The 10514-nt window shown below is 44.8% G+C and overlaps 1 protein-coding gene across 1 annotated transcript; it reads right to left on the minus strand.

Moving 5' to 3' along the window:
- Window positions 1-938: 938 nt before the first annotated feature.
- LOC132262832 (spidroin-2) lies at window positions 939-5327 on the minus strand. Its single transcript, XM_059762273.1, has 4 exons — window positions 5254-5327; window positions 5017-5088; window positions 3230-3258; window positions 939-3165 (listed from the first exon to the last, which is right to left on the minus strand). The coding sequence occupies exons 2-4, from the start codon at window positions 5039-5041 to the stop codon at window positions 1525-1527; spliced, it is 1695 nt and encodes a 564-aa protein (XP_059618256.1). The 5' UTR covers window positions 5042-5088; window positions 5254-5327; the 3' UTR covers window positions 939-1524.
- Between the last annotated feature and the right edge of the window lie 5187 nt (window positions 5328-10514).

A 10514-nucleotide genomic window follows, 5' to 3' on the forward strand; every position in this document is an offset into this window, starting at 1 on the left:
CTTAATAAACTCTACTTGTTAATGGACAGAGAGAAGAATTGAAAAATAAAAAAACGTTTTACATTCATTCGATGGCTTTTATTGTTACTGCATAAAATAGCGTGTATTCTGCTAAATACCTGTTCCACATTCAAGTGCAACATTTAATTAAAACATGCAACAACACGAATTATTTATAGTTAGCAAGATAACACGACGTGGTAACATTAATCGTGAGAGATTCCACAACTAATAAATTCAATTATGTTCTTAGAGCGAAGCTTTTCTGCCGCGCACTTCATGTGGACTGTTGGCGATTCATTGATCTCGCGCAGTGGGCGTCAATTGCCAAAGAGCTCTGAAGCTCCCAAAATACTCCAAAAGGAGAGTGGAGAAGAGAACAATTGATAGAGGCGTAGAAAGCAGACTCCGTTAGGCAAAAGGTCCAATTAGGCGATGATTTACCGTGGAAAGTGTGAGCAAAATGACGCAAGGGTGCCCCGAGAAGGGCCCACAATCACGACAAGTAAGCAATTTTTGTGGCGCGATTGACAAATTGGATTAATTGGAAATGAGGTGGTTTGGCGTGATCAATTTTCGCAATACACAAGAGCTGAGAATTGGAGAAAATCCCGCCGCTGACGCTGTGTCTCTCTTTCCTAATCCCGCACAGCTCGTCTCGGAGTGTGTGAGAGACAAACACGAGCCCGGGCAATTATCTGTGTTTAAGACGGTTTGCAATTATTATTTCTTGGGTATTGCCATTTAACCGGCGGACACGTTTACTGACATGCAATGCGTCTTCGCAAGGCTCTCCGGCTGGGTGATGCGGCCTGAAAAACTCCCACCGATCAATTGGCGATTGCCTATATGAAATATTTACACCGCCAACCAAGACCTTTATGATGTTGAGACTCTTGGGGGAAAATTCCATTTAGCAATTGACTAATATTAATTTTCTATTTATTGGACGTCTTTTTTATACAATTTTTGTTCTTTACATCTCCTCTCCTCTTGTGGATGGATCTGTTTTGTGTGAGAAACTCACACGCTTTCTCACACATATTCTAGCCATTAATATACAAATTACATATTTAATATTTAGGTAAAACATGGCGGAATTCTTATACGTTACAAAGTGGGAAACACACACAAAAGAAGGGTGATTCGACTTGCTAGCTAGTTAGAATGCTGCGGAAACAGATCACGCGGTTTATGCCTAATAGATGTGATTGAAATTTTCGTTTCTTTTTTAGCAAAACTTGTGTGAAGCGATAGTCACTACTTGTACTTTTGCAGCGAAGGTAGCAAATTTACATGAATTGTCGCTCGATGGTGGCTGATTAAATGAGATTTGAGGATTAAATTAGCGATTTTATCCCACACTCTAGTCGCCCCCCAATTGCCGCCCGGGACTCACGGGGTGCCGTGACTTCCCGGGCGTCGTCGCTGGATTGCGGGAGATGCTGTGGGGGTGGGGAAATGCTCAAAGGTTGCTTGGCAGGAACTCTATCCGTCATCAACGGTTGAGTTGTCTCTCATTGCCTACTGCCGGCGCGGCGGCAGGTACTCGCGATTGGGTGGCGTGGCCGATGGGTATCCGGAGTCGGGCTGAGTGGGGTAGCCGGCGCCAGGGTAGCCTGGAGCCGGTGTGCCTGGATATCCTCCGGTGCTGGGGAAGCCGGGTTGGGCGCCTGGGTAGCCCGTCGACGGGCCCTGAGGATAGCTGCCGGGGGCTGAGGGTTGACTGGCACCTGGGTAGCTTGCGGCCGGTCCTGCGGCACTTGGGTAGCCCACAGCGGGTCCACTGGGGCTCTGTCCGAATCCTGGAGCGCCGGGAACTCCGGGCACAGCGCCACCGGGCTGGGCAGCACCTGGGTAGGAGGCTGATGGTCCAGATCCTGGGTATCCACCTCCCGGAGCGCTGCCGGGCTGACTGGGGCCGAATCCACCAGCGGGGCTTCCCGGAGCCTGAGCGCCTGGGTAGCTTCCAGTGCTAGTTGTGGGTCCACGAGGTCCTGGGGCACTGCCTGGGAATCCACCAGCCGGTCCTGATGGCACTTGAGCTCCTGGATAGCTTCCTGGCCCCTGCACGCCCGGTCCACTCACTCCTGGACCCGACAAACCCGTCACTCCCGGTCCCTGAGCTCCACCAGAGCCTGGCTGTCCCACCTTGCTGTAGTCGTAGATATAGGCGTTATTTCCGTACAGTCCAGGAGCGGTTGAGCAGTCAAACTGATTCCACCACACGCAAACAAGGTGTTCCTGGCTGAAGATCGTACCGTTCGGGCAGAGGAAACTGAAGGTCTTGTTGAGGGCGCAAATGTGGAAGACTTGGCATTGAGCCTCAACGTCAGCATAGTATCCTGGCCACTGTTGCTGCACGCAATCGAAGGAGGTCACTGGGATTTCCGTGTAGATGGGATAATCGACGCCAGGCTCTCCGGGAATGGCCGAATAGTCACCACCCTCGTACTGTCCATCATCGAACTTTCCGCCGCCGCCTGGCTGACGTGTTCCGGGCGCGCCTCCGAATCCTGGGGCTCCGGCTGAGGGTCCGCTGGGGAATCCACCGCCAGTGCCGGGGAACTGGGCTCCTGGGGCAGCGCCTGGACGCTGAGCACCAGGGAATTGTGCTCCTGGGCGACTTCCTGGGGCAGATGGTGCTGAGGCACCGGGGAATCCGGGAGCTGGAGCCGAAGCGCCGGGGAATCCGGGAGCTGGAGCTGAACCACCGGGGAATCCGGGAGCGGGAGCGCCAGGAGTACGTCCTGGAGCGCCGGGGAAGCCAGGCTGCGATGGGAAGCCACCAGTGGGGCCTGAAGGCGCCGATCCGGGATAAGATGAGGGTCCAGAGGGGGCGGATCCTGGGTATCCAGTGCCGGGTTGGCTGGGGCCAGACGGGTACTCATCACCGGGGCGAGCGCCGAAGGATCCTGGGCGACCAGTGGCCGGAGAAGTGGGTCCGCCTGAGGGGTAGCCAGCAGCGGGAGCAGCTCCAGTTCCCGGGAAGGCGCCACCACTGGGGCCTGGGGCGGTGAATCCTGGACCTCCTGGCCGAGAAGCGGGGTATCCTGTGCTGCCTGGATAGCTGGGCGTGGTGCCGCCGCCGCCTAAAGGCCGCGAAGTGCTCTGGCTTCCTGGCAACGCCTGATCCGGTCGCGGATAATTGTAGCCATTCTGGGCCTGCAGTGACAAGACACGCGATCACATCCTCACATTCACAATCAGATGGGAAAATTATACTCACCAATGCCGCTCCACAGATGGCAAAGAATGCTGCAAGAGAGTGAGAGAGAGAGAGATTGCAGTGAGATGAAACAAGTAGAACAAAGACCCACCTAATTAATCCATCTCCATCAATGCGACCCTGACTCCATGGGAACCTCATGCCTAAACATGATCCCCGCGGTATTGCACCGCAATTTACAGGAATTAGTGCACCTCTGGCGTGACAAACACGAGTGTGACTCCAATTAATTAATTAAGTCAGAGTTGTACAGTGAAAAGGCACGAGATAGAGATCACTATCGCCCCGAAATGTCTGTCGGGGGAAGCTTGAGACCATTGTGAGATCACACTCGCGTGGGATATGTGATTTTCATGAAATTTACAAGTGACGAAAAACGCCTGTGAAATTTATTCACCAAGGGGAAGATTATAATTGTGAGGCGATGCAGTGTCAGTGTCGCATTGACGTAATTTGGCACTATTTTTTTGCAATATTGACGGCAATGAATGCATAATTCTAATATGAAAGTAAGATTTTAAATTAAGATTGTGATCCCAAACCAAAGCAGAGCAAACAACAGTTTTCAATAATAATATTTGTTGTTAGTGATCTGTATTCGTGAGAAAATGACCTGTGTTTGCTTGCAATTCGTGAAATTTGCACTGAAAATCTGCTGCGCCGAAACACTTAACAATCCATGGATGGATCTTTAGTGCAGCAAAGCCGAAAGCCCTCTCGAAAACACCATCAGCTTTGAGAATCAGGGAATAATAAAAGACACGCTGTCTATTGCGCGACTCTTTGAGCACACTTCGCTCTCTCTGTGGTTCCCATCGCGCCTCATCTGATCCGCTCCATTGCGACATACACCCCATTTTCCTCTCAAAGCCACTCTGCATCCACCACGAGAGTGTGGCTGACATTAATTGGACGAGGGCTAGTGAATTGCAAAATAGTGTGATCGCTGATCCCACTTGGGAGGCTCTGGCTGTCCGGCAGGAAGTGTGATTGAGCTATTTTTGGTGTCACGGACCCACAACTCCAGAGTCACAGAGTGGAGGATTTATGGACTGACGATAGTCAATGGCATCCGAAAAAGTGCCAATAGCCAACCTCATTGCCTCGCATGGCCTGATCGGAATCTTCTTTCTCCCTCTCCTCATCGGAAAATTTATTGCAAAACACGGTGTGTGTGTGGCTTCAGATCATGTACCGCGATAAGGTATGCTCTTCTCTGGCCGCGATCGCAAACACTGGGAGTCGATGGAAAAATCAGGGAAAAAATTCAAGCATTTGCATATTCTATCCCATTTGCCAGAGAACACTCTTTCGCTGTTCAGATGATGTCTCTAACTTGCAAATGGCTCATTGTGAGGCCGAAGATGATCTTGAGGTGATCGAGCTTTTTCACAAGTGCGTGGAGATGAACCGGATATCCGATTTCTTTCCCATCACAGCCAATATTGCATCATTGACGGATCAAAAGTTAATGAAAAACACAGAAATTCCTCACTTTTACATCATCTTTTTTCCAGAGATTTATCCGCGAAAAGTCCATTTTAGAGAAAGCCTTCTCCATCAGACACTTTGTCTCTCTGGCGCCCATTGGCGTGTTATAGAGAGGAGAAGACTAATGAGTCGCTTTATGCGGGCGTCTATTAGTCATGATTAATCGCGTATTTTAGTGTATTTCACGCGAGTCAAAAGGGAATGATGTGTTGCGATTAGCATATCAAAAGCACTCTCATTTAAGCGATTGAATAAGATGCTCTCTCTAAGGTAACAAAACAAGCTTGAGGACTCACCAATGAGAATTGACAACTTATGCATGGTGTTGATGCAGATCACGGGGATTACTAAAGGTACTTTTTAAGGACCTGTTCGAGAAGAAGGAAAGGATTAACCATTAGCACTGATTTTATCATAATATTCCGTGGATTTCAGGGATATTTATATATTCCAGAAGGATCACAACAACATCACACGAGTAAGTCACACTTTCGCGGAATCCTGTACAGTGGAAATATTTAATTTATTATTACCTCGCCTGTGTACGAAGTGAGGTGTAGTGAGTATTTGTTGGGGTGTATAAGACAAAGTCTAGCAGAGGACTGATTCTGCCATGATTTTTGATGGGTATTTATATGAAAGGAGAGGAGCAGCAAAAGCTTCCCGCGTCAATGATTCACAGTCACCAATCCAAATTCATCCTCCCATGCGCAGCATTCGCCACCACCACTGCCACCCACTCCACGGCGCGGAAAAGAGCCCGTACACCGCGAAAACAAATGTCTGGCCGCTTCGCAAGAGGCATGAAACAATGTGGAAAAGTATCGTGCAAGTGTCGAGATGATCGAGAGAAGGGGTACTCCCCAGGTGAGAGACGATCTCAAGCCATCAGACACACTCTTTCCCATCGCTCCTGGCACACAGACTCTGGCCGCACTGTCGGCTCGATGCGTGCCACCAATTTTTCATCAATCAATCACAGCGATCCCTTGGTTTATTGGTTTTTCTCACACATCATCCACTCGGTGGTCGCGCCTCCCTTCTCGTCGTCCCTCCGCTCGATCGCCGCGCGCAAGGTCGCAAAATGTCGAGGATGATCTCTCGGCGCGTCTATTCAACAGGCAAAGTTTACCAATATCTCACTCAATTTTTGTCCCACATAGCGCGAAAGGGAGCGCTCTCGCGCCTAATTGGATGTGCCATCTCGTTAAAATCCTTATCTCTCCACACCGCCGTCGTTTGATTAATTGACCAGAGCCTTTTGCACACTATGCACACACACAATAATGAGCGGAAAAGCTGCACATTTCGTCCTTCGGCGAAAAGTTCACCACAAATGATCAACCTTTGGAACAATCTCCCAAGGCCGCCAGCGCAATCACAGCCACAAGTGAGCTGCACTGAACCCTTAATACCAACATTAACTGACAAGATAATTTCTATTTTTCGCCAGAAATTGATTTGCACATTTTTTTGCAGACGGCTCGCGTCACAAGGCAGAATTTCAGTTTGAAAGAACTGTCGTATCATGGCCAGTGGGGGCAATTAATGTTGAAGAGAGAAATTCAGATGAGGAACTTCCTTGTGCGAAACTTCAGCTGGCAGTGAGACTGCAAACGCGCATGAATTAATGCAAATTTATTAAATTGAGGAGATTTTCCAATATTTTGCACGAAAGTTTCATAACAACAATGTCAATTCAGCCAATTTCGATCGCTACCGATTCTTTTGCTGTCAATCCTATTGTAAATTATTATTTTCTAAATGGTTGTTCTATCCAATCAAAGCGCAAATCTCTTCAATGTATGCTAAACAATCAAAAGAATAGCTCTCAACAATGCGAATCTCTGCAGCAAAGTTCATCTTTAGACGCCAATTTTGCCTTGAGAAATCAATGAATCTACCTTTTCTCATTTGTTCTCCACGCCCAGCAACTCAGAATTTATCAATTAGCCAATGATTTATCGCGGGAAATGGAATTCCGTTGTCAACCATGTCATTTGGCAGTGAAAATAGATTAATCGCCATCACTAGACTGACAGAAAATTATCTTCATAATCGAACACTTGTTAGCTATTTGTGTACAAAGAGTAATCCAGTAATCGTATAATGTTAAAAATTAAGCATCAAACTGTGCAATTGATTCGTTCCCAAGAGTTTGATTGTCATCTTGGTATTCATGGAGTTTTTCACGAGCGGCATCTCATCAAAGGGAAAAGACTGTAAACGTTTTGCTGCGGAGTAACATAAGAAGATTTTAAATTGGTTACCTCTCAAGTTCACACAACTCACCACAATGGCTGAGCCCCATTGTTGCTGATCTAATGCAATTTAGGGCAGGTGCCCGTGAATTCCCTCTCAATGACGAGATAAACTAATTATAGAGAATTATCAATATTCTCTCTCTTTATGCTCTCCCCGCATTGGAAAATCTTTTACGCAAGATCTATTGTCCTATGATGCATGTCGTATGCTATGCAAGAGATGCCGCGCGCTTGAATTTTTGCTACATTATTCTTGTGATCTAACGCTTAATTGCCATCCATCACAGTGATCTTGATGATCTTGACATCATATCATGTGTGCTTGTGACAATGCATTTTGCAAAATAACCACAATACACCCTCCGGTTGTCGCCAATAAATCAGATAACTAACCTCGCACCACAGCCCAAAAATCCACAATTTATGTGGAGCTCTTCATAGAGACATATTGCAACACCCTCGGCTGTCTCTTTCAATTAAACGGACTGTGAATATTGCTTTACCTTCTGCGAAATTGCTCAACTGATGCGTGTTATATACCCATAGAATTCATCCTTTGTAACTCTCATTAGGCCATTAGACTACATTTAATTATAGGGCACCTCCAGTGCGATTATCATACGCAAATTACAACAGCTTTGAGCTCTTCTTTCTGCCTTCACACCCTCGAGCATCACACTTGAGACCAGCGCTTGCAAGAGAATCGAGATTGTGGTCAGTGGAAGCTCTGCCAGTAGACACAGTCGTGGAAATAAGTACGTAATCATCACAATGAAGATTATAATCTTGTCAGATGAGACGGCATTTAGCAAATGTTTGCAAGTTATTAGACATCTAATAGCTCAATGAATATATTTCATATTTACATGAGTGATAAGTTTGAATGGAATAATTGAATCAATCGGAGTGCTTAAATATTCCGGCTACTGTAAAATTTTTCAGCACATCTTGTGCAATTCTGTCAAATTTCGAGAAATTAGCATTTTTCTGTTATTCACACTCACATTGTCTGTGTATGACAGTAAATTTATTGAGACAAATAAAATTCCACCTGAGACAGAACAAAAAAAAGCCAGACATTTTACAAATCGGCCTTTCCTTCCTCTTTAGAATTAAAACACCGAAAAATGTTGTAAAGAAATTGGTCGAGGACAGGTTTCTGTATTTTAGCTGGGTGACTGAGAAACGTGGATTTGAGGGGAAGATTGCAAAATCATACCATCGAATAAACCTCTAATTAATTTCACTGCGAACAACCACACTTGTAATACTGAATTTTTAAAGATGTGAATTAATTCTCCATTGCAATTTGTGGTATAAACTGCGTAATGCATATTTCAGGGGATCTTTTTCTTATCACAATTTTGTATGTTTGGTGTAGAAAATGATCATTTCAGTCTTGTGTCATAGTTTGTGTATTGAGAAAAAGCATTCAGCATATTTCTGTGGCTTGAGTCATCTTGAGCGCGCTCTTTTTTCCCTGTACATGAGCCATCAACGAGCAAAACCACAGAGAGATATTAGTTTAAATGTCGAATGACTATTTCACTATTATGCATAATGATTTAATTACTGTTATTATTATTAACAATAAACAGACGGACGCCTCTCGATGATGGCAGCAAATCTAATTTGCGTAAAATTGACTTTCATTCCGTGCCATACTTTTGCCTTCTGACCTAAACTCCAGCGCCGCAATAGCAGAGCTCTCAGCGATATGGCAAGAGTCGAAGCCCGAAAAAACACAAAGGAGGAAAATGTGGAGAGAGAGAGAGAGAGAGAGAAAAAGAGAATCTAATTAATTTTTCTTATGTGCCATTGCATATTTTGTCTTCACTTCACCATCTTTAACTTCCGAAGTTAATCACACACCGCATCGTGTCACTTTCATTTTCGTTACTTCATAGATTTGTGAGCTCGGGAGCTTGAACTGTGACTGAGATGCTAACGAGGATGAGACTTGAGGCAACTCAGCCGCCTGCGAATTTCTCAAACCATGCATCTTCCTCCTCTGTGCGGTGACAAAAAGTGTTTTCCTTTGCGGACAATGCACACGAGGCAAAATTTGCTCGTGATTATCTTTATTCTTCACACTCAATGCCAAAAGAATAGCGACAAATTGACATTTAAAATATTCTCTCAGTGCCTCAAAGGGAGAGCAAACATCGTAATTGTATCACATCTGTCTCTGCAATTCTCTGTGGTTCTGTTGAGTCACAAAAGGCAGAATTAATTCGATATTTGCATCTGAGAATCTCATTCAAAAGCTACACACGAGCGAAAGTGATGAATCGCAGAAGATAGAGAAGAAATTATTTCTGCGGATGCCAAGAAGGAAGAGAAGCCAATTGTAACGACTATATGCTTAATTATTTTCGTGAAATTGAATAGAGCTTTCCAAATATTTCCCATCTCTTCCTCTTTGGCAATGCTTAAATATTTCACTGAAAGCAATAAAGTTTGCAGAGATCGCCAACAGAGAGGAGTGATAAATATTTAGTCCAGTCGATATTTCTTTTGCATTATTATACTTTACAACGAAGTATGACTCTTCCTATGAATTAAACATATTGTGAGTTCATCCACGAGGCGGAGAAAAATCACACATTTTCTATATACGGTAAATTGTGATATTTCTCGTAAGAGTGGCAAAAGAGGACTGTGAGATTGCAATTTAATATCTCTCAAACAATTTTAATTAAATATATTTCGCGTGGTTGCCTTTCGAGATGCCATCAAAAACTCCAACACCCCAAATTTAATCAATATTAAACAGCAAATTGTGAGCGGGAGTACATAAAATTTAATCCCCGAGTTGCATTGTAAATGTCTCAAAATGAATTAAGAGGCAATATTAGGAGGTGATGAATCAAGGACTCGAAAGTCTCATCTGTCTATTTTTCCATATCATTTCCATGTAAAGCAAGACAGCCAGACTTTCGTCATCGAACGTGATAGGAGTAAAGTGGTGGAATTATTAAAGCATAAAATAGATTTAATGGATAAATAATTCTATTGGGAAATGTCCAAGTGTTTCACTATAGCTCACAATTCAATTCATATAACTTTTTTCCCCTCGCAAATTCAATCCGCCAAACGATAAATTCATATAGTCTCAAAAATACGACCAAGTTTCACCATGATCTGTGGCTTGTTTCCTCCTGCACAACCCACGTGTTTATTGCATCAATTGATCCACATTACTTCAGACAGAACGTCCCATCTCTAATTATTCAATACGATTGTCTCGAATATGTGCCACATAAAAATCACAAAATCCCATTATTCTCATCTTGCACTCGCTGATGCATTCAGACAAACTGTCCAGTTGAGGGAAGACGAGGCAGAAAAAATGCTCTGCATATGCTCTATCACCGTCTGAGATCTCATATCGAATTGCGGACTATAACATTGATTTTCGTCTGCGAAGCACAGCAGCACAAAGGAAGAAATTCACTTTCTGTGGCAATTCTCGAAAAACTCCGCCGCACTCCTACAGACTGGAACAATGGAGCAGAGATATTGCTCTT

The sequence above is a fragment of the Phlebotomus argentipes genome, unplaced genomic scaffold, assembly GCF_947086385.1.
Source record: "Phlebotomus argentipes unplaced genomic scaffold, Phlebotomus argentipes genome assembly contig_2, whole genome shotgun sequence".
Lineage (NCBI taxonomy): Eukaryota > Metazoa > Arthropoda > Insecta > Diptera > Psychodidae > Phlebotomus > Phlebotomus argentipes.